At 44.6% G+C, this 27,822-nt stretch overlaps 2 protein-coding genes across 2 annotated transcripts in view; one reads left to right on the forward strand and one right to left on the reverse strand.

Moving 5' to 3' along the window:
- Nucleotides 1–758: 758 nt before the first annotated feature.
- Nucleotides 759–13,476, forward strand: ACAA1 (acetyl-CoA acyltransferase 1). The gene is made up of 12 exons (XM_056336163.1): nucleotides 759–994; nucleotides 1,705–1,798; nucleotides 2,093–2,150; nucleotides 2,965–3,044; nucleotides 3,503–3,545; nucleotides 5,702–5,800; nucleotides 6,218–6,298; nucleotides 8,204–8,394; nucleotides 8,495–8,674; nucleotides 9,533–9,588; nucleotides 10,396–10,541; nucleotides 11,505–13,476. Exons 1-12 carry the CDS (start codon nucleotides 785–787, stop codon nucleotides 11,578–11,580), a joined length of 1,314 nt encoding a protein of 437 aa, XP_056192138.1. The 5' UTR covers nucleotides 759–784; the 3' UTR covers nucleotides 11,581–13,476.
- Nucleotides 13,477–13,651: 175 nt separating this feature from the next.
- The window catches only part of DLEC1 (DLEC1 cilia and flagella associated protein), a 40,432-nt gene continuing 26,261 nt past the window's right edge, over nucleotides 13,652–27,822 (reverse strand). Inside the window, exons 26-38 of the mRNA XM_056334268.1 lie at nucleotides 27,420–27,571; nucleotides 26,809–26,912; nucleotides 25,794–25,864; nucleotides 24,697–24,914; nucleotides 23,561–23,695; nucleotides 21,543–21,665; nucleotides 20,667–20,761; nucleotides 20,491–20,575; nucleotides 19,743–19,943; nucleotides 18,704–18,865; nucleotides 17,586–17,739; nucleotides 16,874–16,994; nucleotides 13,652–13,775 (exon numbers count right to left, since the gene is read on the reverse strand). Coding sequence (XP_056190243.1) covers nucleotides 13,652–13,775; nucleotides 16,874–16,994; nucleotides 17,586–17,739; nucleotides 18,704–18,865; nucleotides 19,743–19,943; nucleotides 20,491–20,575; nucleotides 20,667–20,761; nucleotides 21,543–21,665; nucleotides 23,561–23,695; nucleotides 24,697–24,914; nucleotides 25,794–25,864; nucleotides 26,809–26,912; nucleotides 27,420–27,571 — 1,745 coding nt within the window. The remainder of the gene's footprint in view (nucleotides 13,776–16,873; nucleotides 16,995–17,585; nucleotides 17,740–18,703; nucleotides 18,866–19,742; nucleotides 19,944–20,490; nucleotides 20,576–20,666; nucleotides 20,762–21,542; nucleotides 21,666–23,560; nucleotides 23,696–24,696; nucleotides 24,915–25,793; nucleotides 25,865–26,808; nucleotides 26,913–27,419; nucleotides 27,572–27,822) is intronic.

The raw sequence follows: 27,822 nt of genomic DNA on the forward strand, positions 1-27,822 counted from the left end.
TTTGTTTGGGTTTTTATTTGATTTTTGCCTGTAGTGGGCCGGGTGGCTCGTCCACGCAGGCGTCCCTGGGAGAGATGACTCTGGGGGGGAGGTGGAGCAGCCACGCACACCCCATAGTCCCTTCCCAGCCGGGGGGCGAGGAGGGGACCGGGGGGGCCGGTGAGGATGGACCTGGTGGTTCCTGGCACGTCCTCCAAATAGTGACTCTCGGCAGGTCTCAGCCCCTGCAGCTCCACGTGTCCCTTTGTCCTGGCATCCCCCTTGGTTCAAATGCTCCAAACGCACAAGGCATTTTATTTTTTTTTTATTTATTTCATTTTAGTTCCTTTTAATTTATTGATTTTTGAAATTATTTTAATTTTTTTCTTTATTTTTATTGGGTCTTTATTTTTTCCCTTCCCTTCCTTCCCCCTTCCCTCCCTTCCCCCTTCCCTTCCCTTCCTTTCCCCCTTCCCTCCCTTCCCTTCCCCCTTCCCTCCCTTCCCCCTTCCCCCTTCCCTTCCCCCTTCCCTTCCCTCCCTTTTTTTTTCCCGTTTCCCCTTCCCTTCCCTCCCTCTTTTTCCCCTTTTTTCTGTTATATTTTCTTGACACATGAAATTTAAAATCTAGTTTAAATTTATTTATTTCAGTATGTATTTATTTTTAAGAAGCTTTGTTTTGGTGGGATTTCTCGGTTTCACGCCTTTAACGCCTCCTTGCCCGGAGCGGCCCTGAGGGCGGCGCCATGCAAATGAGGGGGCGTGGCACGCGAGCGAGGCTGTTCGCGGGGGGCGGCGGTGACAAGATGGCGGCGGGGCCGGGCGCGCCGCTGCGGCGGGTGCAGCTGGTGCTGGGGCACCTCGCCCCCTCCCCCCCGGGCCCCGGCACCGGCCTGCGGGCCGCGCCGTGCGGGAGCCGCGCCGGGGCCTCGCCGCGGGCCGCCAGCCCCGACGATGTGGTGGTGGTGCACGGGCGGAGGACCGCCATCGGCCGCGCCAAGCGCGGCGCCTTCAAGGTACGGCCCGGGGGCCCTGCCCGCCCGCGGCACCTCCGCCGGGCCCCGGGGGCGCCCCTGCTCGCCGCCGCTGCGCTCGGGCTGGGTGCGCGGCGCCGCCTGCCCGCAGCCCCCGGCGCTGCCTCGGGACCCCCTGAGGGGCCGCAGCGCCTCACGGCTTCCGCGCCGGGGCTGCGCGGCCCAGGTGCCGCCACCGCCACCCCGAACGCCGGGCCAGAGCCGCGCGTGTCCCGGCTCCCCTTGAGGCCTGGGGTCTCTGCGCCTGGCACGGCCCGGTGGGGCCTCGTCCTCCTGGGTGGCGACGGCAGCGTCCCGCGTCCGACCGCCGCGATGGCCCCGGAGGATGGGCATTGCTGGGTCAAACCCAGTTCCTGTGCTGGGGGTCACCGCCCTGTCACGAAACAAACGGGGGGGCTCAGCCTGCTGAGGCTTGGCACCGGACTGGCCGCAGGTTGGTCCCGCAGGCCCTGCAAGGCATGCTCGTGTGAAACCGGGAGGGACGGGAGCAGGGTTAGGGCGTTAGTGCTTGAAAGCTCCCTGGGGTAAAAAACGCGCGGAGGAATTCCACATTTGTAGGGAAACCACCACCGTCCTGGGGCGAGGACTGGAGTAAAGCTGCCCGAGCACGGTATGCCAGCACACTGAGGGCAAACAGGTGACAGGGCAGCTGCTGGTGTTCCTTGGGCAGCGCTAATTGCCTGTGCTTTCAGGATACTACACCCGATGAACTGCTCTCCGCCGTTATGACAGCTGTCCTTCGAGATGTCAGCCTTCGTCCTGAGGCCCTGGGAGACATCTGTGTGGGTGAGCGCGCAGCCTCTGTCCAGACTTGGAAGCTCCTGGCCCGGGTAGCTCTGTGGGACAGGCGGCTCCTGGTGTCCCATGGGGTCCTGCAAGTACCGTGGGGCTGGAAGGGGTTAGTGCGTAGCGTTAGGTTTGTGAAATCAGTGTGTCCTTCATGACTCCTCTGTCCAGTGGTGGGGCTCTCATCCGGGTGCTGGATGCACCAAGCCGTGGGGATGCTAACATCCCTCCGACTGCCACCGCAAACAGCGAGGGGAGTGCAACCGATTGACTGAATCATATCTTTGCATTCAGGAAACGTGCTGCAGCCTGGAGCTGGCGCTTTGATTGCAAGAGTTGCACAGTTTCTAAGGTAAACTCTCAATCAGATCAAGGTTCTTTCTCTCCTTTTTGGTCTTCCGCCACGGCGCAGCACTGGGTCAGAGGATTTGACGAGTCTTATGCGCTCCTAGGAAGTTACAGCAAATCACCCTCTGCCTAGGAATTAGACTCTGATGGAGCAGTTGGAGAATCCTGATGGGAAAGGGACAGGGAGGCAGAAGTGAGGCTGTTCAACCTGTGTTGAGCCTCTGAACGGGAGATCTTGTTCTGTGGGCTCCCAGCTGCACCTGCTGCTTCTCTGTGCTGCGAGGCTGTGCTGCTCTGCTCTGCATGGTCCGAAACCCGTGGAGTTGTCTCTGGTCCTCCTGTTCACTTCCCAGTGCTGGTGGTCGATGGCTCATATTGAGCTGGATCCCAGCTTCCAAATATGCCAGCCAGTGTCTATTGTCAAGTGACATTTGCTTCTGTAAACCGGTGTACAGCTACTGCGTTGGAGGGTGCACACACAGCCTACCAGTAATTACAAATGTTGCGGAGCTTGTCAGTATTCCTGGCCCCGATCAGACCTCGGGAGCTAGGCACACAGGAGGGCCCTGCGTACAGAGGATCTTCTGAAGACAGACCTGTGGGGAAGCAGCACTCGGAGCCGCTTCCAAATCAAGTGTGGAAGTTATCTATGAACTTTGCTTTCTCTTGTTGACCAAGAGGTCAGGAAATGTATAAAGGGATCTGTCTTGAACTTGAGGGTTAAAGTTTAATCAAGTGGCTTAATGCTGTCTTTAGAGCTTTGGTTTATTGCGTGGATTTCATCACTGAATCTTTGCCAACACTGTCTTATTTTCTAGTGGTATTCCAGAGACGGTGCCATGCTCCAGCGTGAACCGGCAATGCTCCTCCGGGCTACAGGCCATTATCAACATAGCTGGTACGTGTTAGGGGCACTTGGATCAGAGTCGATGCCTGCCGCCCCCCATCGCTCATTTCTCCTGTCCTCCACTCTCTCTGAGCAGTAAAAGTAGAGGCAATGTCTTCTTTTGCTGGGAATTTTCAGCGTGTTGCTAGTTGAATACTTTTATATCCTTCAGTGGCCAAGTTTACCCACAGAGAAGTAACTTGATTTTCTGAGGATAAGTCCTACCATCGCTTTCATATCGGGCAGCTTCTGGAAGGGTCCCTCTGGTCCTCTCTGGTTGCGTGTCAGGTCACAGTTAGTCTTCAGCCCCATTGGCTCCTTGACCTGGTTCACGTTCTAGCAGGCAGGAGGGCGGAGGGAATGGCCCATTTGGCTGCAGTGGGTGCCTCAGGTGTTCGTGAAACCGCAGCCGGAGTGGAAATGCTTTTGCAGCTGCTGATAGTAAGAACATTTATGTACTGCTGTTACAGGTGGCATCCGAAATGGATCGTATGACATTGGCTTGGCCTGTGGGTAAGAAAGTCTTTTTATGGTACTTGCCTAGGCTTCCTGAAGGTAGCACTGTCCTGCTGCAGCAGCTCTTGTGTGAGGTATTAGAACCCCCTTCCAACCAGACCTGTCCCACCCGCGCCCACCCCGCCCCGGCCAAGGAAACAGATGGTGTTCTCATGTGACAAATGGGTGAATAAACTCTAAAATTAGGACCTGAATATAAGTGTGGAACTGCAGATGTAATTTGTGCCGTTCCAGCGGCTGCTGAGTACTTTTGGCAGATTGGGTTATCTTAAAGGGTCTGAGGGAGGGTGCTTGAAAATCCTTTAATTCTCCTGGAAGTTTTGGTCTTGGTGACATGTCTGCTGGGGTTGCAATAAGAGGCTGTGTATGTCTTACAAGCATGCAAAAAGCCTGTCCGCTGTCCCTGTTGTAGCATACTACTTGTGTGCAGAGGTCTGACAACCTGAAACCTGCCATTATTAGCTTTTTAATTAATCTCCAATTAACTGGTGCCTTGGATATCCAGCAGCTCTCTTGGATAAAGAAATGAATGCCCTACCCGTGCTAATAACTGTCCTACGTACTTACAGCAGATGTTCTTCTGCAGTGGACAGGCATGCTGTTCTTTGCTTCACTCCTAACATCATAAGTGTTTATATTTTAGAGGATTACATAACTGTTAGGTTAGCTTTGGAGAAATGCTAGTGACCACATTCACACTCATTTCAGAAGAATGAATTAAAAAAAAAGAAAAGAAAAAGTATTCCGTAATCCTGAGGCTGAAATACTGGATTTCTCTTTTTCTTTACCGTGGAAACTCTCAGTCTGTCTTGAATTGTTAGTGTACACAGTCATCCAGTAGTCCTTAGGAAGATGTTTATATTTACAACTTTTTAGCACCTGCATGTACCTGGTTGAGCAAGATCTGATGTGGAGAATGCCCTTGCCTTCTTAGGCTGCTGCGAAATGAACAGCTCAGCAAGTCAGACGTGTTCCTCCGATGTAGGCAGAACACTTGGTGTTCACAAGGAATGCTTGTGTTTGAACACATGAGGCTTTTCACTCGTTCACTTTAACACACTTGTTCCCAGAAGCTGCTTGGTGATGTCCACCAAAATGATACGCTTAAAGGTACTGAAAGGCTCAAAGGGTTTGGGATCCAGCCTTTGCCCGCTGGGTATGCAAGCCACTGGGTTTCATTGTGGGAGGTTTTCTGGCCTCTAACCTGCAGGGTCCTTCATGAAGACATAAAATAGCTTTTGTGAGTTGGGTTTATCCCAAGTTGTGCTCTTCCTCTGAGTGGACGCGTGCACTCTGTAGGTGAAGAGATACTGGATGACAACACAAAACGCAGTCGCTGTGGTTTGCTCTTACTTAAAACCTGATTCTATACCTTCTTTCAGGGAGTAGATGCAGCTGCAGTCAAGTAATGCAGTGTCTCATAGTAAAGTTAGTTTAAATGCCTGAGAGTACTGTTGGTGGAAAACAAACTTATTTTCTGCTTGTCTTGCATTTTCCAGGAATAGTTTCTCAGTTATTTACTCTTCATGAGTGTATGTATTTGTGTGGTGCAGAGTAGAATTCAAACCCTCTCCCCATCGTAAGCTTCATGATCTAGGCTAACTTTACAAAAGCTCACTGGTCCTTTGTACCCAGTGATGTCTGGGTATTCCTGCGGTAAATTTGGATGTTTTAAATCTGTTAACTCATTTGTAGGTCAAAATCTGCAGCCTCTGGGATCCATGTCTTAAATTCTTTGTGTTGCGAAATACAAATGGCATAACTCTGTCATGGTTTGCTTAATACTTCTATTAAACTGCCAACCCGTTCTTAAGCTGTAAGTGGCATTTTTATGGCACGTAACAATGGACAAATGTGCCAGAATCATTAGCAATTCCTTCCTGGCTGTGGAAACGCGAGAAGTTAGCTGTTGACGTTGGTGTCCTATGCTAGTGAAGCAAGGACCAATTTAATCTAGCAATCTGTTTTCATTTCGTGGTAATTCTTATATTGATGAGCTGCTGCCTCAGCCAGTTCTTAATTACTAGCTGCATTTCTATAGGATAATAGGAAAGCGTGTTGTCAAGATACTGAGTTTTGATAGTCTTAATGGAGCAATTACCACAAAGTTAGTATGAAAGCACTGGTTGCAAATTCAAATTTTTCCTGTTTAGGGTGGAAACGATGTCCCTCAGAAGTGCAAATAACCCTGGTGATATCAGTTCCAGCATGATGGAAAACAGCAAAGCTCGAGATTGCCTTATTCCTATGGGGTAAGTGTTTCCTCTTCCCCAAGGTTTAAGAGTTTTCTAGATGGCCTGTCTTCTCAGTTACCATATTGTTTCAAATCAATCTGAATGCGGTGACCTTGGATCTGTATGTCAGCATCCTCCTTGGTTGTGGTAGAAGATGAATTATGTGAAATGGGAGAAGATCAGCAACTGATGAAAGATTTCCTTGTCTTCTGTCTTAAGCTCAGCAGCTTAATGAGCAAGGAAAACGGATTTGAACCTTGTTTTGATCCTAGATTTGATTCAGGATTTGCTTCTGCCAGGCAGTTCTAGGTTGAGAAGGCAGCAAATAGCTTTCAGACTAAAGCAAATGCTTGTACTTGTGTTGTGTTAGTAAAAGCCAACTGCAGCTCCATTAGTTGTGTCACTGGATTAATTCTGTGACATTGTTTTCCCCAGAATAACTTCAGAAAATGTGGCAGAGAAATTTGGAGTTTCCCGAAAGAAGCAGGATGCCTTTGCCTTGGCTTCCCAGCAAAAGTAAATGCTTTTTTCTTTTCTCTCTTTTTTTTTTTTTTTTTTTTTGTTGTGTGTTTTTTTTTCCTAACCTTTTGATTAAGGAATAAATAGATAGAAGGCACATTGGTACTTCCCAGGAGTGGTTAAGTGCAGCCTTCATGTTGCCTCCAAACCTTAGTAGTGAGTAAAGAAGCTTGAGATGGTCAGAGCGAAGATCAGTGCATGTCCCGGGTTGTGTGATAAGGAAACACGAGTCCAGAGCTGTATGACTACTCTTGTGCACATACCATCGAGCTTGTGAGCCCTGAGCAGCGAATGCCCCTGTTTTTCAGCATCCAAAGGATACAACCCCTGTGAGGTTTCTGAAATGAATGTATGGTGCAGGATTTTTGTAGTGGCTTTGGCTCGCTATGATTTGAAACTGAACATGGGAGTGACAGCAGAAGGAACCTGTCCTAAGAGGGAATATTTAAATGTAGCCATTTTCAGAGAACTGCCGAGTTTGAGAAGAGTGGCTTGTCTTCACTGCAGGTGTTTGGCTCTAAGTGAGCCCAGTCCTACCTCTAATAACCTTCCTCTGCAGTTAAATCGCTGCCAAAGTCAACTGACCCCTGGAATCTGTGGAGTTGTACTGGCGGTCCAGTGGCATGTGATCCGTTAAAGTTGCTGCCATCAAAGAGTTAAACTAACTTTCAGAGCTCTGTTTAAGCATCGCCCCGGTCCAATTATTTATCTAATACAGGAAGCCACTGCACAGGCCAGTTAACCTTTAAATTCTGGCCCTGCTTCTCAGGGAACTTGGCATGCCAGCCTTTCTCACTGACATTGAACTGATAACACAAAAGGGTATGTGAACGCGATCCTCGCCTCTCACATGAGGAAAGGGGTGATTTTCTGGCCTCAGTCTCAGGATGTCTGCAGAGTTACTGATCTTCCTTCAGCACTTCGCTCAAATGCTCAATTACCTGGAAATATTTTCATTTTATTATTAAAAGTGTGAAGCGATGAGTGGGTAAAACAAGCTTTCACTCTCTAATTCATTATTCCCTGGAAAGGGTGCTCTGCTGCTGGCAGGTAAATCATCTAAACGAGCTCTACAGGGGAGGTTTTTAAAATACCATATTGATATGGAAGATTAAAACTGTGTGCCCTGAGCTAATTCTAATTTAGCTAATTGCATTCTGCCTACTTATATCAGTCTGGTCGTATCGGTTGTTCCCTGCTGCTAATACTGCTGTCTCAGGGACCAGACCCCATCTTTACCACATCTTTAAGTGATAACCTTCTACATAGTCACACTGAACTATGCACCATACATTGCAGTCATTTGGAATTAAAAGGTTATATTTAAATGCCAGAAGATTATACCTGAAGTCTGTGGTCTAAAGCTGAACTTGTCTTTAGTAGGACAAAACAAGGAATGAGTGAAACTTTAGCTATTCCTTATCTTCTTAGAAATTATTAGCATTATGTGGAGGCTTAGCCCACTTGCCCTGTTTAGATTCTCAAAAATAAAAATTGATTTTTGAACATCGGGATTCATTTATTTTCTTACGGTTGTGATGTGATTGTACCACTGGATAAGTACAGCTTCGTGCTGCGGGCTGGTGGTGGTCAGCCAGTCACAAAGGTGTTGATGGGAACAGAATGGGGATCTTGCTCAGAAGTGTGTGATCCTGTGGTCCAGGTTTGGGGAGAATGCCCATAATGTTAGCAATATTTTTCCTGTGATGTGGAGGTAAGAAGTCTGCCTTCCTGTGGTTGGAAGTAATTATTCACCTGTTATCTTGTCTACTACTGGGTAATGATGTACCTGTGTACCAAGTCACACCTTAGTTCATTCTCTTACTAACTGGTTTCCTTGACATTAATTCTCTTGCAGTTTTCCTCCAGAATATTTTAACCTTGCATACTCTTCTTCAACAGAGCAGCAAAAGCTCAGCAGATGGGACTGTTTAAAACTGAGATTGTTCCAGTGAAGACCACTGTTCTTGATAATCAGGGCAAGCAAAAAACAATCACTGTGGACCAAGATGAAGGGATTAGGCCCTCCACGACGCTGGAAGGCTTGGCAAAGCTGAAGCCTGCCTTCAAAGAGGATGGGAGCACTACAGCAGGTCAGCTTTCTTGTTAAATTTGTGTTCTTCCTGTGGTTTTCTTGCCTTGAATGTGCTTAGGCAAAAAAAAAAAAAGGTGTTAATAGATCTCTTCCAACAGGTAATGCCAGCCAGGTGAGCGATGGAGCAGCTGCGGTTCTCCTGGCAAAACGCTCAAAAGCAGCACAGCTGGGACTGCCCGTCCTGGGGGTGCTCAGGTCCTTTGCTGTCGTTGGAGTCCCGCCCGATGTTATGGGCATCGGACCAGCCTATGCAATCCCTGTTGCTGTGGAAAAGGCGGGTGAGAACCACTTGTCATTCATACAGTGTTTGGTACAAGGCAAATCAGACTCTGTGAGCTGAAATTTAAGACTGTATTTATTCAAGCATGTGCAGCTATCAGCTGCAGGAACAGCAAGCTTAAATTCAAAACCTTCAAAGAGATCCTGCCTCAGATTCCTGTAATACTGTTCACTTGCACTCATGTATGAATTGTCGTCTGCTCACCTTTGAGAAGCTCCAGATTCAATCCCTGCACAGTCTCAGCCACAGTTAACATGTGGCAAGTGATTTAGCCTTCATTTAGTGCTGTTTTCCTTAATGTGATCAACGTGTGGGGTTTGTGTTTGGTCTTTGGTTGTGGGGTTTTTTTTTTCTTTATAATTTTGGCATCTGATGAGTGGAACAGGCTTGCCTCAGAGTTCTTATCATACTCATTAGGCTGAATAGCTTTTATAGCTGATGATTATTGTTGTGTCCACCTGTGTCGTTGCTATGGTCTCCTGCTCACCTATAGTTTTATTTTTAAGTCCTGAAATACCCTTCAATCTTTAATCCCTCTACAAAGAAATCACATTTAATCTAAGGAAGACTTGGGAAATTTGGTGACACAATACTATGAACTGTGACATTTTGCAGTCTTTAGACGTTGTACATAAACATGAGTACAAGTGTAGATAGCCCATGTGGAGCCAAGGTCCCCCTCTTTTTGTCATGAGTGGAGTAGAACTAGAATTCAAAAAGGGGAGGCTGTGAGTGCATTACTCTCTTTGTTTTTTGGTGTTTTTTTTTAACTTTAATTTACAAGTAAATTACTTTACTTGATGGAGTCATAAGGCAAAAATATCTCCTTTTAAATCCTGACTTTTCTGAACCATAGGTCTGACTCTGAATGACATTGATATATATGAAATCAATGAAGCCTTTGCAAGCCAGGTGAGTGAGCGTCCTGTTTGAGCTGTACAATTCTTGGTCACTGAGTATATTTCAGCTTGGTCTCCCAATTAAGATTTGAACTTGTTCCACATATTACATCTTCAGCCCAATGTTAGTGGCACGCACAGATTATTTTCCCTTTTCTTCAAGTAAAAATAAGCAGGGCATTGCTTACACAGCTTAATATTTTAAAAACCCCAAACAAACAAACAAAAAATCCCAAAACACAGAAAAGTATGTCCAGTGGATAAGAATATAATCTTCACTATCAGAGCCTCATACCAACTTGCAAGCTCTGTTTCACAAGGGCTGTAATTTGTTCCTGGGTGGTGTCAGTGTGCATGTGTTGGCACTCGCTAATTTGGAAGTCCTTGGTAGAAACTTCGCTGCCGTGTCTTCCACAGATCCGTGACATGCCTGTCAGAAAGCACGAGGGCTCGGTTTGAGATGAAGCAGATAGGCTTAGCTCATTTCTGTGTGCTTTCGACTTGTAATTCGTTCTACTCCTTTCCACTGGGAAAGATGGTCTAGCCAGAGTCAGGCCTCTAAGTACTAACTGTAATGCTTTAAGAGCAGCTGACACGATGTGGAGTTTGTGTAATAACAAACATAGTTTGAGCTAAATTAATTTTAAACACAAATATTTTGAAGACCCTAGAGCTGCCAAGGATAGTTTGTGGTCTGTCTTTATGTATGGATGAGACCACCAGTCTTCTCTGCAGTGCTCTCAGCTCTCTATTGCAGCAGCGCTGGGAACTACTGAAGGCGTAAGCATCTTGATGAAACCATTCTGTCTTGTCTTTCTAGGCCGTGTACTGTGTTGAAAAGCTGGGCATTCCCATGGAGAAGGTCAACCCCCTGGGCGGAGCGATAGCACTGGGGCACCCACTGGGCTGTACTGGTGCTCGTCAAGTTGTCACTTTGCTCAATGAATTGAAGCGCAGAGGGAAAAGGTGAGCGCAGAGGGAAAAGGTGAGCGCTGAGGAACAGTATTAGCCCGAGTGTGTAAGTACTGTGGGCTCAGAAGTAAGCCAGCGGTTTGGGTGTGCCTTCTCCGTGCCTTTGATAGCTTTGACCATGAATTCCTGACGGCTCTCTGCAGGGGCAGGGCTGTCTGCTGTCGTGCTGCCCACCAAGGCAGTCTCTCCTGGTCCTTGGCAGCAAGTCAGCGGTCAGAGCCGGAGGGCTGGCGGCTCTGTGAGGCTGGGCTGCATCAGGCTTCATGGCAGTCTGGTGCCAGCCCTCTGCCTAGGCTGCGGGCTTTTCCCGACATGTGGAAGAAACCCAGTAGCTGCTGCTGGCTGGCTGTGCCACTGCTCCCTCTGGGCTGGCACATACAGTGTCACTGGACTGCACCTTAGGATGCACCAGGCCTGGAGGGGAGGGTGATGGTGATGGCAAGCTGTTAATTGCCAGGCAAACTGGGCAGTAACAGTAAACCACCTCAGACTGAAGTGGAAGAACTTGCTCTGAAATTAAGCTTTCCACTCTGTTTTTCCAGAAATCCAACTGCACGTCATCTGACTACCCACATTTACCTTGAACTTTTACATAGCAAAGCTATGTGAAGGGCAGTGGTAGGAGGCAGGAAAGGAAGAGTTTCTTCCTCAACCCACCTGAAACAAAGAGTTGGCCTAGATCAACCTTGCTGCTAGGATGTGTGAGGCAGGTGGGTAAGGAACTTGCTTCTGGGACACCACTCCTGTGCAGAAAGGAGGCAGAGAAATGGGTGTCGCTTCGCAGAGCATGTGGACACACTGCAGGAACTCTAGAGCACTGAGACCCCTTAGGTTAGGATCTCTTGGTGACACAGGAGAGCAGTGGGTAGCTCAAATTTATGGTTTTTTTTTTTAATCCCCCAAGATGATCTAAACTGATCTGTCTTTTTACTAATTCCATGTGTTCTTTCCTTTCAGAGCATACGGTGTTGTATCAATGTGCATTGGAACGGGCATGGGTGCTGCAGCAGTATTTGAGTACCCAGGGAACTAAACTCCAGCGTGCTGACAAAACAACGCAGCAGCTAATTCTCTGCCTTCTCTAATAATAGCAAATGATTTGCACTTTGAAGTCAAGTGGATTCAGGGATTTGTTACCACATCTACAAATTTTAGGCACAAATTGTAGAGTAAATTGTACAGAGCTACTAAGCAGGTGGGAGAATACAAAACTGGCAAATGGCATGCTGACGTGAGAAATCAGCTGAAATTCAACTGCAGGCCCTTGTGTGGTGATGGCGAATGAGTATTTCTAATTTAATCCATCTCTCTATTCTGTGACTATTATTAGGGAGCAGTTGTTCATGGTACTTTTGTATGACAAACTGGCTAAAAGGGTTGCTCAAAAGAAGAATGAGTGCACATCTTTTCCAGGGTTTTCTTAAAAGATTTCGCCATCTTGCAAGAAGCTTGTTTTGAAAGCAGTGCAAGACTTCACATCATTTCCTTTACAACTGTGTCTGTCCTTTGCAAGTCATAAATTGGCTGTGTCTTAGATTGTCCCTGTGCTGGGAATGCGCTGGAGCTTCCTACTTTTAACAAGCTGCTCTGAAGCCTCCAGTGGGGGAAAGTGGAAGGACTAGAATGTAATTTACACAGGAGGTGCCTGCTAGAGGGCAGGAATTTGAAAGTGGCCGTTCCATCTTTTATAACATACTTCTAATTATCAGCTTGTATGATGTTAACTTAGAGACAAGCTTATGCTTAATAATACTTGGCTACCATAAAACAGATTTCAGCCTTACTTTTACTGCAAGTACTACCTGAACTACACATACTACTACATCTCAGTACTTCAGTGCTAACACAAATGTGTATTTAATCTTGAAAAGTTCTCCCTTACCTGTTCTCTCTGTTAGGAGCAGAAAGATCACTGAAACTCAGAGCTAATGGTTTGTAAAATAAATGTACACATAGTCTCTGACATGTTAGAAAAGTTTAAATTTGTAAAAGAAATTCTTGTCCTGGCTCTTGCTTTTGCACTTAATAGAATTGGGTTCTTGTGGTGTATTTGTTTTGTTTTTATGATGATTGTTAGTTGGTCATGATTAGTTAGAGCTATTTGATACTCTCACATTGCTGTGCTGTAGCCTGTCTCACTCACCCAGCGATCATACATGCTGTTGTTTTAGAGAAAAGAGATTAAATTATTTAGAGGGACTAAAGAGGTATTAGCATCCTCAAGGGTCTTTTTTTTTTTTCACACTGAGGTTCCTGTGTGTAAAATGAGTTCTCAGTGCTAGCACAAGTTTGTTTAAGCTAAAGTTAGGGAGAAGGTGGCTATCATGCATCTTTTGTTCCCCTCCAGCATGGATTGCAGCCCCCTCCTCCCCACACACACTGCCTTTAACAAAAACCTTTTATATTATGGGAGTGGCTCAGAAGTGGGAATTTCAGTGACCTTTAGCTAAAGTAATACTAAAAACATTTAAAGAGAAGTGTGAGTAAATGGGAACCATGTGGGGGGAAAAGAATTAAAAGGAAGAAGGGTTCCTCCCTCTGTAGCTAAAGGGGATGTTCTCAATACCCAAACACGATGAAACATGCAGGTTGGTCATTTTCCAAGGAGTCCAGGGAAAGTTGGCTCTTCCCCTTTTCATGTAAGGCATTGAGAAAACAGCCTGGGGAGTGCTGGCCTGTTCACTAATTCTTGCTTTTATTATGTGTCATTGTCCATTTTAATGTCAAACAAATAAACAAGGCAAAACAAAAGCCACTTTTTAAAGGTACCAGCAGGCTTAACTGTAATTTGAGGCACACCGAGTTGCAGAAGGTTTTGGCCACAGTGTTACTGTAGCTGCTTTGCAATTTTAAACCAGTTCTTTGCAGAGCCTTGATTTGTGGGTAATGGTAAGCTTACCACAGCAATAAAAGTAATAGCACAGAATGAGATTATGACTTCTCTTTGAAGTAGCATAAGCTTTTTTTCCCCTCATAACTTAAAATTCTATTCTGCTAAAATTTCAGTCCATATTAAAACACTGAAGTAGACAAAAATACAGGCTTAACTGATGGCACATGTGCATCCAACCCATTACCTTGACATTTGTCCCACGTTTTCTTGCTTAAATTAAATCCAGGTCTTCATACTTTCCATCATACGTTCCCCGTCCCCTGACCTGTAACCTGCAAGGCTTCTCTCCCAGCACTCCAGTAATGGTCACGATAGTTTCATATTCAATGTTGCTCCTAAAACACAGAGCAAAAACGATAGTTCAGTTACAGCTAGATGCAACTCTGTGTTTAAGGATGAGATTAGTTATATTGCAGAGGAGAAAGGGGAGAATGTTGCCCTAAGACATAAACTGTGCCTAGTCACAAGCACTGGTCTCTCAACGTTGAATGTTGAGTCTGCGGGTGGCAACCTGGCTTCATGGGGTCATCTCCCATGGCTACACCTTGGGTGCTTGAAAAGAATGGTCCAGCCTGTACCTGAAGTAAAGACCCTGGATTGCTAACTTCATGATTGAAAGAACAGCTTGAGTATCTTCCTACTTGTGAAATTATATTGTAGTTAAATAAATAAAATTAAACTCTGCTGGGGGCCAGTGGTTGGGAGCAAATTCCTGCACTGCCTCGACGTGAAAACGCGTCCCTGTGACAGAGTTTGCAATGGGAATGTTTCTGTCAGCTCCCTTAGGACAAGGGGCAGTCAGTGGAGTCCAGGTTGTAAGCGAACATCAAAAAGCTTACAGCAAGTGTAGTTTTGCGCTACGTGGAAGTCTTACAGCATGATTTGCCTGAGGCTAATGCTACCCAGCGCTCCTGAGGCTGTTATCTGAAGGACTTCTCTGCATCTGAGAGACAGCTGTTGTAACGGCCTGAGGCAAGAGTCTGTTCTGCCAGACAACTTTTGTTTTTCCTTTCTCGTAAAATATTCCCCTGCAGGAAGACCACTGATTTAGGGAGGTGAATTATTAAATGAAAATTACCTCACACCTTGCATATAATTATTTACTAATGCCATGCTGGTCCTGAGCTCTGCTGTGGTGGGAGTTCGTCTGGAACTGAACAGATGAGCTGGCTGCTATGCAGCAACATCTTTGCTTTCTGGTACTTCCAGGCACTTTGCAGCACGCTGATTAGCATGTATGTTGTCAGACAAAAAGAAGTGCTTTAGGCATATTCAGAAGCGCTCCAGAAAAATGTAGGCAGTCAGGAGCCTGGGGAGGTCTCTGGTCCTTGATGCTGCCCAGAGTGGGGACAGCTTTGAGCAGCTGCTCCAGGCTTTGTCCCCCTGAGGTGTCAGTAGCTCCAGGGATGGACATCTCACAGTGTGCTCCAGGGAGAGCAAAGTTACAGCAGTAACTCACGTCACCTCTAGTTTGCTTCTTGAAACTTCCCTATCAGCGCCATTCAGAGTTCACTGAAATCACCAGGATAGACTTGTCAGTCTTAAACTTTCTGCCACCATGTGATAACTTCCAAGAAAATGATTTGTAATGAAAGCTGAATTTTCTTACAGGAGTTGCATCTTCCTAATTAGAGCAAAGAAGGGCTTTGGGTCATCATAGAATGGCTTGGGTTGGAAGGGACCTTAAAGACCATCTAGTTCCAACCCCCATGCCATGAGCAGGGCACTTTCCACCAGCCCAGGCTGCTCCCAGCCCCGTCCAGCCTGGCCTTGGGCACTGCCAGGGCTGGGGCACCCACAGCTGCTCTGGGCAGCCCATGCCAATGTCTCACCACCCTCACAGTAAAGAATTTCTTCTTAATACCTAATCTAAATCTCCCCTCTTTCAGTTTAAAGCCATTCCCCCCTTGTCCTGTTGCTACAGGCCCTTGTAAAAAGCCCCTCTCCAGCTTTCCTGTCGGACCCTTTAGGTACTGGGAGGCTGCAATAAGATCTTCCTGAGCCTTTTCTTCTCCAGGCTGAACAGCCCCAGCTCTCCCAGCCTGTCTGCACAGCAGAGGGGCTCCAGCCCGCTGATCACCTTCGTGGCCTCCTCTGGACCCACTCCAACAGGTTCATGTCCTTCTTTCTTATTGCTGGGGGCTCCAGAGCTGGACGCAGCTACTCCAGGTGGGGTCTCACCAGAGCAGTGGGGGAGAACCACCTCCCTTGACCTGCTGGTCATGCTTCGTGTGATGCAGCCCAGGATGCGGTTGGCTTTCTGGGCTGCAAGTGCGATTGCTGGGTCATACCCTGGTTTTCATGCACCAGCACCCTCAAGTCCTCCTCAGGGCTACTGTGAATCCCTTCTCCACCCAGCCGTGGTATGGGGTGCAGGACCTTGCACTTGGCCTTGTGGAACTTCACCAGGTTCACTCAGGCTCACCTCTCAAGCCTGTCAAGGTCCCTCTGGACGGCATCCCTTCTCTTCCATGTGTCACCCACACCACAGCTTGGATCCGTCTGCTTACCTCTGCCATTCATAACTAATCCCTAGCCTTACAAAGGTTATGGTAAGGTGTCCAAAAACATAATTAAGAGCAAAATTATGTTTATAGGACAAAGTAAGTAATTTTCATCTGTTCTTTGCTGTTATTTGCCTGCAGGTCCTGTTATCTTTGTTGTGAAGAAAACCATTGGACTGGAGGCCACAAAAATACATTGATTTTTTTCTTTCTCATCAAAACATCAACAGGACTGTAACACTAAACCGCACCAGGCTAAGCAAGGATAAAGCAACTTGTATCACCACTGCATTAGAACATTTCTCTCTTTTTGCTTCCTCAGGAGGTAGGCTGAATGCATGTAGAGAACTAAAGGACTTTAAAAAGCTTCTTTTAGAGAGAAGGCACATAAACTATATAATGAAGGATCCCCGAGACTGACTGCAAAAGACACTGCACTTTCCTGCAGGACAAACGGATGCTTTAGTGGAATTCTGAACTACTCCAGACACTTTTCTCCCTCTGTCTAAACAAAGTGCTGAGTGCATAAAGAGGTCACTGTTGTATCAGTTTCTGCACTGAATTACAGGCCTGTGATTTATCCTCCGTTGAAGACACTGCCCTAAAGATAGGGAATTTATCCAGCACTATATAGTCAGTGCATTGTGCCACCTGTTGGAACAGCATGATTTCAAGTGGGTAAATCTAAAGTCTGAAATTCTGGGTGCCAAATCCAAAATAAATCCCATCTATGGGAACAGTGTAGGGAACATTGTTATACGGGAAAAGTACCAGCTGGAAGGCCAGGACTGGGAAGTGTTAGAAGCAAAATGAGCAGCCTGATAACACAAGAACAGAGCAGGACTGCTCTTTGCTTTCAGTGACTACTCACACCGTAAGTCTGGGCTTGACAGGGAATAACAGTGAGATTTCAGTCCTGTTAACTGTACCTTGCAGTAAAGCTGATCTGCAGAATCTCTTTGGTGGGTGGGCCCCCTTCACATGCCTCCAAAATGCCATTAGTAGGGGAGATAGAAAATACTTGCAGGTCATTATTCCTTTCCTGTTCATCTGCAGGGAAAGAGGCAAATATCAAACAAAGCAACACGAGACCCTTTGTATAAGTTTGTGCAGCATATAGCACTCAAAACAACGCACCTCCTTGCTAGCCAGCTAATAAATTGTCTTGCACTGTCAGAGGCTTTCTATGCATGTGGCCAGTTTCTGTTCTCATCCTCTAATCAAGGGGAGTGATTGGTGGCCTCACAGTCAAAATAATAAGGCCCTGATCTTCTTCCCTTTGAAGCCCATCTGTTGTCAGAAGCATCAAGTACAAGCTCAAACCAAACTCACAGGCTACTTCTTGTTGCCTCTTCGGATTCCATTACAAATGAGCAAAGCATATTCACTACTTGTGAGAGTTGCGATTCAATTTTTTAGTTAAATCTGGAATAACTGCTGAAATCAGCAGAGATACACTGATGTCAAAAAAAAAAAAAAAGCCCACATAAGTGAAAACACAAGCAGACCCAATATGCTTGCAGCCAACATCATCACATCATATATTTGCTATATATCGAGTGAGTGCATGCAGTCTTACTAAATAAAAACACTGAATAGGAAACTACATAGCACGGAAATTGAATTGCAAAACCAGAATACCCAGCAAAGCAGTCCAGTAACTTCTACAGCCACTCCTGTTACACAAGAAGACATGTTCAGTCTTGGTCTGTTCAACAAAGCAGGTCTTGAAATCAACCATGTTGCAAGAGAGCTCCAGAACTGGAACAGTGAGGTATGCAGTCACTGGCACCAGCTGCAAAACAGAGGAAAGGGAATGGACTAAAAAACCCCACCTTATTTTTGTAGAGCTTTAATAATATCTGCTACAGCTGGATCATTCTTAACCTCAAGCACTGAATCAAGAGTAGTTTGTGTTCTTTTGTAATAGAGTCAATTCCCCCATTCTACAGCTTTGAGTGAATTAAGTTGTTGCTTGTTTTTTGGGGTAGGTTTTCAAAACAGACACTGGTCTTAATGAAGTAACACAGAGTGAACATTCTCATTTGTTATTAGAGTTTTCTGTGGAGATGCAGACATTACAGCATCTCGTTGTCCCTTAGGACTGTATATGGCCTGCTGTGAGTCATTCAGTTTGTGCAGATTGGCCAAGATTTTTATTAAATTGACTGTAACTTAGATAGGGTGCTCAGATCTTACACTGATCAGTCCTCAGAACTACCTGGTATGAAAAAAATACAATGCCTGCAGTGTACTGGAACGGCTGAAGACTTTGAGGGAGTTTATATCTTTCCATCTGGAAGAGATCGGTCTGTAAATGTGTGTGGGCTGTGACCACACCACACGAGTTAGACAGATTCAGGAGACTTTCAAGAAGCACTCTGGTACTGCAGGAGGCAAAGCTTGGTGACTCAGTCACTGGCATTTTTGCTGAGACAGTCCTGACCCCACGTCTCAGAAGGATGTGGAGAGTCGTACTGTGATCGGGTGTTGAGTTGTATCACCCAGGCCCTCATGCTGCACAAAGAGCTCGGGTACAAGCACCAGGGTGCTGACCCAAAACTGCTCTGTCCATTTGAGAGTCACCTGGAGTCTCAATGGAGAGCTATTTCCTTCTGCAAATCTGTGGCTGTTCACTTGCTGGATGGCACAATTCACTCTAGAGGTGGCTGTATCTCAAAGGCACATTCATTCCAAGTCCAAGATGCTGACGAAGCACAGCCCTTTCTCAGGGCCCACAGATCATCTTCTGATCTTACCTGGGTAGTGCCGTTACTATGTTCAATGACCAGATTTTGATTAAATTTCAGCTTTCTCTCTCCATTATCAAACTGGAGCACTTCGAATCCAGGAAGCAGCTGGGTATCTGGCAATTGTGGATACGCAAGTAACTCCAGAGTCATGTGGAATGACACTTTCACCTGTGGGAAGAGGAATTCAGATGACCATCACATAAGAAGACACTGTGTGCAGGAAATCCAAAGTAAACATTGCTCAAAGGCCCAGGTGCACATTTTCCCACTGGGACCCAAAGGTGTCATGCCAGCAACCAAATTCCCACTGCAACAAAGCATTATAATTAAAAAAACCCCACAGCTATTTCCTATGAATCCAGTACACAGAGATGGGAGTGTAAAGGTGAACAGCTAATCTCTGAACCACAGGCGAGAAACAGTCTTTAGCAAGACAAAGGTTCCAACTCCTGAGGTTACAAATACCATATTCCCAAATCTGTCTTAAACATGTAAGCCTTCTTTCTTCCCACACACATGGAATTGAGACATGTGTGTGTCTGTGTCAAAATGAACACTGAAAAATGAGAAGCACGCTTCAAAAATGCAACTATTACTCATTTTTTGCACCCTAGCTAATTCTTGACTCCAGAACTTGGTTTCCTTTAATGTCATTGAACGAAGCAATTTTTTCTCTGTTTGCACTGCTTGCATCTAATTTAAGGAAATGAAGGACTGCAGTCTTTGGAAATCTTTTAATTTGCCCATCATATGCATGGCTATTGACTTAGGTGAGCTCCAAAAACCACAGGGTTTTCTGCAGGAGTTTGCAATAGGTCAGAGCTGATGAGAAAAGCACATCATGGCCACTGTAGAAAAGTACTTTGTACCCACAGTACAGCAGGCAAAATTGCAGTAATTAGCATTTGCTAATATACCACTATTTCCCCTGAAATTGGGAAATTTCTGTGCTGGTTGTGTTTTTCTTGTGGTTCATCTGGGTCATGCTAACACACCAATTACTAAACTATCTATTCTGGCACAAGATTATTATTTTTGAGCCTACCAGCATGTTTTGCTGTGGATAAAGTACAAGTTGTGGTTGCTGTTCTTTTTCCTCCTTCTTGCCATGGGATGTTTTGGTGCTCTTTTTGGGATCTGTGCTAGACAGACTGAAGGGCGTAGACAGAAGTAGCCTAAAGTACAGAGGAACCTTAGCGCAATTGATGAGTTTCAAACTCTGAGTCATTACCGAATCTGTCAAAACCTGGTGGAGAAATGATTCAAAACTGGTTAGTTTTAACTCCCTTGAGAGGTTTGTACTAGTCTGTCTGGTCATTCAGCACTACTGGGGATCTGAAGGACTTTACCCCAAAGCAACCCAGTATTTTCTACTTGTGTTTTTCAAAATTTCTTGAGTTAAAAAGAAAACAAACCACAAATAACGTAATAAAATCTAAAAGACTTTTAATGTCAGGGGCCACAGAAACTAACAAGGCCACTCTAAGTTACTCATTCTGCTAGCAGACCTTTATATCCTGAAAATAAGTACTTATTTTTCTACTTACAAACTCCTCTACAAGGAAAGACACATAAAATAGGCATTGTCTGAACTGAACTTTGCTTATTCCTGGCTGGTAAGTACTTGTAGTCCTTTTGTTTTACCTGTCTTGTTACATGCAGTATAGAAAACTGCAACATAAGGCTACTGGGGATAAAGATGCATTTTAAAAATGATGTGCATACAGCTCTGAATTCTTACTGTAGCACAGCAGTACAAACCAGCCAAATACATTGGTGCATGAAATACTTACTCCTAACAGAGGATGATCTGGTACAAGATCACTTGCTGTTGAATAAAACACCATTCCTCTGTCATGATCCGTGTCTAGTTTTACCCTGAGTGTAAAGAATCAGAGCTGGTCAGAGCCCTGCCCTCCAGGCTGGTTCATTCTGCGAGTGTAGCAGCCTTCAGCGCGGTGGTACTTACAGAGCGTGCTTTACAAAAGCTTGCAAGTCTACTCGTAATGGTGGAGCTTCATAGCCATCTCTGCGATGCACTTTGTTAGGCACTGTCTTTGCAAGCTGACAACAAAATGAGAACAGAAATTACGTACAAAATGATAGCACTAAAACCTAACCCCCTGCTTTCAGCCTGAGAGGCTGTTAGTCAAAATAGGATTCTGCTTGACAACATATTGCCTGTTTTAAGACGTGGCAACATGCACGGAACAGCAAAAGCTAAGCAGTAGTTGAACTCTGAATGGCTGTGTAAATACAGACGCAGGTGTTTCTTCCTCCAGGAATCAGGAACATTAGGGATGTTTTTATTAAATGTTCTGTTATCATTCATTCATTATACCTTGTGCCTTTGCAATGATTCAAGTCAGAGAATTGCAGAGTAATTCATAAAATGCTATTCAAGCTTCACATCAGCCTGTGAGCTACACTTGCAGTTGTTGAAGAGGAAGTTTCCCAGAGGAGAGATATGCTGTCCAAATTCACACAGGAAGGTGGAAGCAGAGCCAGGAACAGAACTCAGCAGTCCAGAGTCTCAGCCCCATTGTTAACCATTGTTATCAATACAACCTGATGTTGTGATAGCGTTTCAAATCCTGGGCTTTTGTCTGGGGTCTACTGCGCCAGACAATGTAAGAAGACGGTGACATTCCCACCCCAAAATGCTTCCAAGCTAAAAGACAAATGCAACAAATGAACAACCCTAGTTAAGGAAGGATGTACAAGGCAGCAGGAGCAGGACTGTTTATACAGACTGGCCAGGTACACAGTAGCCTGTACATAAATTGCAGGAAGGGAAACAATTATTTTCTAGCCATTATTAGCCTTGCTGTGATAGGGAGTTTACCTTGTCATCTAGGCTCATGAAACCCAGCACAAACCCTTCACACTGTACTTCAGTCACAGTCTCTGGGAGGATGCGTGGGGTGAAGGAGATGCCAACAGAGATACTTCCACCTCCTGGAATCACCTGTAGTTGAATCACAACTGATTTGTAGCACAGGGAGCTGCCTAGGATTGCACAAACAACCTCAGTACTCAGCTACTAAAGCTGAGTTGCACAAGCAGCATGAAATCTGGACACGGGCTACACTCAGGCTTGCGCTAAAATGACAACATGTGACAACAAAACTGACAATTAGTTCAACTGCAAATATCACCGTAGCCACTCTTTAGCATCAACAAAGTTTAAGCACAGTCATGGGTGAACTCTGTAAGTGCACAAACATATGTAAATCCCTGTTTGTTTGTTTTTAAAAATACCCAGTTCTGCCCGCTCTTACTCACTGGCTAACTTGGATGCTTCTCCCACAGCTGACAGCACTCACAGATACAAGAAACTTTTTGAAGAGTTACAAGTGTGAATTCACAGTATTTTTACAGTTCAGTTTACTCTTGGCTATTATTTTATTTTACATGACAGCAGGGAATGTAATCAAATGCACTAGCCAGCTACAGTGGATTTTCTGGGATTTACAGGTTGAATAGATTCTGCTTTCTTTAGGTGCATTATGCATGTTATGGTTAAATCCTGCTATTGCTGCAGAAACATATGCAGGTTCTGATTAAATCCTCTTATTGCTGCAGAAAAACCTCTGCCATCTCCCTGTAGAGCCAATTCATGGCTAGCCAAGTTTGTAAGCACAGGGGCCATGTGGCGTGTACTGCTTCCAGGCCAGTGCTCTGCAGACACAAACTCCCCCATTTCATGCGATTACAGAGTGAGACGTTTGGTCTTGCTGGACCTCTGTTCAGCAGAAGCAGAGCTAGCTCAGCTCTTCCTTGCACTGTTCCCCTGCTCAGAGCGGCAAGGAGTGTAAGACAGTTATGCCTAAGGTCTAGCAGGGCCACAGCGGAGCTTAGTAAGCTCTGTCACACCCCACAACACTGCAGGGTCTGTGCATTGTGGTCACAGAGAGCTTAGCTATTCAGACATGGAGTTAAGCCAGGCCTGGCCAGCTGTGCTGCACAACACCTGAGCTAACAGACCTTTCTGGAGCAACAGTAGAAACAGGGAGAATGTTTCGGCAGAGGACTACCTGAATAACTGCATAGGTATCAACTCCATTCCATATGGGCCAAGCTCACTGCTGGCTAAGCCCAATGTAGGCTGCCTCTGCAACGAGGCACTTGTTTATCTGAACTATCTCAGCCCCAATTACCCCAGAGCTGACTGTAGGCTTCATTTCTTCAAGATGCCATTTCTGTAATTATTTCTTTTATGTAATCGTTAGCTCATTCTAACTTGTAACTGAAACCCTTTGGCAAAAAACTTGCTAGTATTTGAGAATCAAAATTGACACACTGATGTTTTTGGCAACTCTGTCACTCATAGTTAGATCTTTCCAGTGCTGTCTTTATCTTATTCCTAAGTAATTGTGACACTGGTCCCTGTTTGCACCAGTTGCTTTTGAAGTACTGTGAGTTACGATAGTTTATCCAAAAGAGCTGTCTACAGAGCACTGCTTTCCAGCTCTGCCATGCCTACTCAGCAAATCTACCCTGGTTAAGTAACATGCTTCCAAAGTTCCAGGCTGGATGTCTCCCACCTAATGTCACACATTTTACCAAGGCAATCCAAGTGAGAAGACCAGAGATGCCACTCCTAGGAAGCCTAGTACACCTGAACACTTAATTCCAGTCATCAGTTAACTGCTCAAATGTAGGTAGGACACTTCCTTTTTTCTGTGGACTTTGCAAACTCTTCTCATGGTCATCTTCAAGATCCCAAAGACTCCCAGTCTACTGTTTCACTGTTTAATAGTCTCAACCTCAACCCAAAATCTCCCTTCTCCTCCTTCTCTGCCTCCTCTGTCCTACAGAAAATAAGCTAAATCTAAGCACACAGAAAATGTAAAAGCTTACTATCTGTCTTGGAGTAATGGAGTAGGGGTTGTCTGCAGGAACACCTTCATGACGTCGTGTAAGTACAGAGACAATTTTCTGTATTGTAGGCTCTTGAGTGATGATTTCCTTCTCTTTGCTGTCAGAGTCTGAAGACTGCAGGGACACAAGGGTGGGGAATGGTTAAAACTGTTACGCTGTGAAGGAGGAATGCAAGTGAAGTGTACAGGGAACTGCTGTGCTAGTCAGTAAGCATGGCCAGTTCCAGTTTCTTTCATTCTGGCACAAAAGCTGGACATGTGGATGTGTCCTGTACATTCCTTTTTTCATGCATGGGTTTGCTCTCCTGAAACCGCTGCTGGATACCTTGGAAAATGTGTATGCTTGAATCCTGTTCTACCAAGAGAAGTACTCAACTGTGACATCTCTGGCCCGTTACACAAATGAGCACTCTAGGGCAATAACATTCCCTTGTTGCACAAGAAAGGGTAGAGGTGAATTCAAAACTATGCTTTCTGAGCTGAAGCAGAGAAAATGTGATTTTAATACCTTTTCTGTAAAGCTACGCAACCTGCATGATACCTTCTTCCCTGTCACTCCCAGCCCTTCAAGACAGTAAATTGCCATATTATAATCAAACTTCATGAGTAATAGATGTTACCATATTCTAACAGAGTAACAGAACCAATCTAACTTTAGCCGTGGGATAAATACCTCCATATCATTTTATTTTTATGCTATTTTTACTTTGCAGATTAGATTCTGCTCCCTGACTACAGCACACATTGACACCACAAAGCACCCATGAGGAAAGCAGACCCAAATTAAGGAGTTTTAGTTACTGTAACACTTTCATGTAAAAATGGCATTAGTTTTTCAATGACAGTATTTTAAAAAGTATCTCATCAGCTTCCTTAATTTTAAGAAAAGGAGAAGCTGAAGAGCTATCTGATTGTAACTCATTCTGGAAACTGATTGCTGATACCAATAGCCATCTACCCATGCACTGCTTTTTTGACTGTGAGAGGAGCTGACATTTCTTTTAACAATCCAGTCTTAGTTACAAGTTATATTGCATGTTATTGTTTTCAACCTTTCATGCCAAGAAACCCATCAAGTATCTCAGCAGCAATATAAAAACCAGACTAACAGCTGACCTCATCTGTGGTTTGTGAAGCTGGATAAATGCTTCCGCAGGGAATGGCAGTTTGATCCAACTTTAACACAGTCTCTGACTCTGAGGTGCTACCAACTGATGAAGTCTCATTTTCATCCATATCCTTAGGAGGAAAAGGGTCTCCAAAGAACATCAACAGGTCCACCAGCTTTTTATCATCTTGCTCTTGGTTGTAAATTTCCCAGTCCAGGCGAATATCTGAATTGAAAAGGAGAAAGGATAATTAATTCTGGTCATTGAGAAGACTCATAGTTTACTTGGTACCAGAGAACCAGAACATCAAGTAACCAATTTGTGTCTAGCAACTGGATTTGTATTAAAGCATTTCTTAAGCTTTCCATGTTTGCTGTAAACTAAAATTATTGAAGACCACGTGTGCTATGCTCTTATTATAGCTTGGCCACTCTCTAGGTCGTTTTTATATATATACTTTTAATAACTTTAAAATAAATTATGACTATTTTGTTTGTTAAGCAAATGTGTTTGGTGGTATTTGGAGAAAAAAAAAAGAAGAAAAAAAGGTGATAGCTCTGAAGAGCTTAAAATCTCACTCAAGAGACAAAAAAAGACTAAACACAGAAGAGCCAGATGATGCCACTAAGAAGCAGGTAGCGCATCTGATTGACCAGGGTTAGTGCTGTGAGAGACTTACAAAAACAGGATGGAAAATCCTGAATTGCCATCATTTCAGTGAGTGAAAACACAGACACATCAGGATAGGATGCACAGTTTCATAGTAACAACACATGGAGTCAACTACATATATTCTACCACACTGGCTGGAGCTTACCTGCTTTACTGTTACAGAAAGCAAACTAATATTCACAGCAATAACACCATAATCATAAATACTACTATGCATATAAAGACCTGACAAAGTATATTATTGTTCTGTACTAGCTAAGTTCGAAAACAGCTTAGATGCTCACTTATATACTGTTATTTTTTGTACAAAACCCATCTTGATTAGGAAACAAGTAGCCCTGTTAATTAACATGTTAATGGGTTCTTCTATTTTTATTATCATAAGGAGAATGATGCAAGCGTCAATGTTTGCTGTACAAGTGTCACTCTTACCAAAGGGAGTGGGATTGTTGAGCTGGACCCTCCGAAAGACAGGAGGCTCTCCAGAGACATGAGTGCCAAACCTGAGGGGGGAACCTTGCTGTCAGTACATGCAGAAAATAGAAGTGAATGTCTGAAATCATTAAGGAATTTCTTAAAAGTAGAAACATATCTGGCTGCACTGGTAGCTCTTAAGAGCGGTTATCAGGTAAAGCATAGTCTGTACCGTGAGGCACAATACTGCTTTATTTAATCAGCCTCTTTTTTCCAGTTTTCTTATTTGTTTCAGACCTTTCAGGATAAACATGTGGAGTCAGCTTTTGTGAAACACTCTGGCAGCGGCAGCAAATGGCTACACAGCAGTGGAGTGATCTGTGTCAGAGACAGATTTCCAGGTGCATAAGGACCTTTTTTATGGTAGATAGCTAAATCCATTGTCTATGCTTCGTTACAGAGCTGACATTGCAAATGCTCTTGGCTGGAGCATGATACACAGTGACAATTCCTCTGAAGTCAGAAAGAAGCAGTCATACTGTAAGGCAGCTGGTCAAGGGTGTAGTGCCGTGGTCCCCATAAACCAACCCTTACCCCTCACCCAGATGTGCACATCTGGGTGCTGTATTGAAAGGGCTTAAACCTTCCCAGGCCCCTGTTTACCTTGGGGCTGCATTTTTCCTGTTCCAGGTAAAGAGACAGGGAGAAATGAACTCTAGATGATGATGAGAACCGCCACTGTGTACCTGTTTCCATCTCCACAGAATCAGCTGAGGCTGGACTGTATGAACTTCTATGACTGTAAGCCCAGAATAGTAATTGCTGGTAAAACTGAGAAGGCTTGTATGCAGATTCTTCTCTAATTATGTTGGCAGAGACGAATGTATTGGTGTTATCAAAGCAGATACTGTATGTTGACAACCACTTTGCTAACCTTCTCATTATATCACAAAGAGATGTGAACAGGTGTGTATGTTGGCTGTAGTCCAACAGTATTTAATTCTTACTTCTCTGACAGTATTTTGCACTATACCTGATTATGGGTTGATCTGTTTGTGGTCCTGTCATCTGTAGGAAGATTGGAGAGCCTTTCACAGTCATTTGCATAGGAATTAATTTAGGTTTTAAGTCTCCCACCTATTAAAAATCAATTTTAGCTATTAGAATAAAGATAAAACTTTAGTTCTCTGGGTTACAAAATCGATTGGATTTTCAAATATTTTTGATTGGTTTCTTTTGACAGTGTCTCATTCATATGCTAACGAAAGTCTTCTCAGCAGGAGAATGCAATGCCTCATACATTCATCAGCTTTCCTGTGGCTTTTCTATACAACACAATATATTGTATTGGTAGAGCAGAGTAGTGTGCTGGCCAGCTACCAAACATAAATCAAAACAGCTCCAGTCATTTTAAAGGCACCTGAAAACCTCCCAAGGGATAAACATGTTATCGCAAAACTAAACCAGGTACTGTAACAATTGATCCTTACATGGCATTGGAGGTAGCGGTATAGCAATATCTAGACTTTTTACAGATGTCTTAATAAACTGAAAAAGCATTTCTAACAGAAAGGAATCTGGGAAGTAGAATCAGTGTAAAATCTGCCATGGCAATAGCTCACTTAAAACCAAAGCCCCACCTACCTCACAGACAAGATTATCCTGGTACTCTCCCCACATGTTGTTGTAAGCTGCTATTTCTATGATTAGCTGTTGGAAGGCTTTCAGAGTTCCTCTGGAAGGTTGTATATGGAAAGCTACTCCCTTCCCATGAGACAGCACTGCTGCTGCAAATTCTGGAGGACAGCAAAGAAACATTTGATGAATTTTGAGAAAATGGAACAAAATTAGTCTACCAAAGAATATATAGGGCCGTATTTTTAGCTGATGTTAATCAGCCTAACCTAACTGGCTTCAAAAATCCTGGGATTATTTACACAACCCACATTTATACCACTTTACCCAAGTTCCCTTCTCCAGTTGGTCTTCATCTGTTTTTTCAGAGTTTGTTCTTGAAGGAATTATTTTATAGGACTCTCTTCCAGCA

The sequence above is a fragment of the Falco biarmicus genome, chromosome 4 (genome assembly GCF_023638135.1).
Source record: "Falco biarmicus isolate bFalBia1 chromosome 4, bFalBia1.pri, whole genome shotgun sequence".
NCBI lineage: Eukaryota > Metazoa > Chordata > Aves > Falconiformes > Falconidae > Falco > Falco biarmicus.

Coding starts and splice junctions, on each gene's coding strand:
- ACAA1 (XM_056336163.1), top strand. CDS start 785: ATGGCGGCGGGGCCGGGCGCGCCGCTGCGGCGGGTGCAGCTGGTGCTG. Junction 3,546..5,701: donor GACATTGGCTTGGCCTGTGG/GTAAGAAAGTCT, acceptor TTTCCTGTTTAG/GGTGGAAACGATGTCCCTCA. Junction 5,801..6,217: donor GATTGCCTTATTCCTATGGG/GTAAGTGTTTCC, acceptor TGTTTTCCCCAG/AATAACTTCAGAAAATGTGG.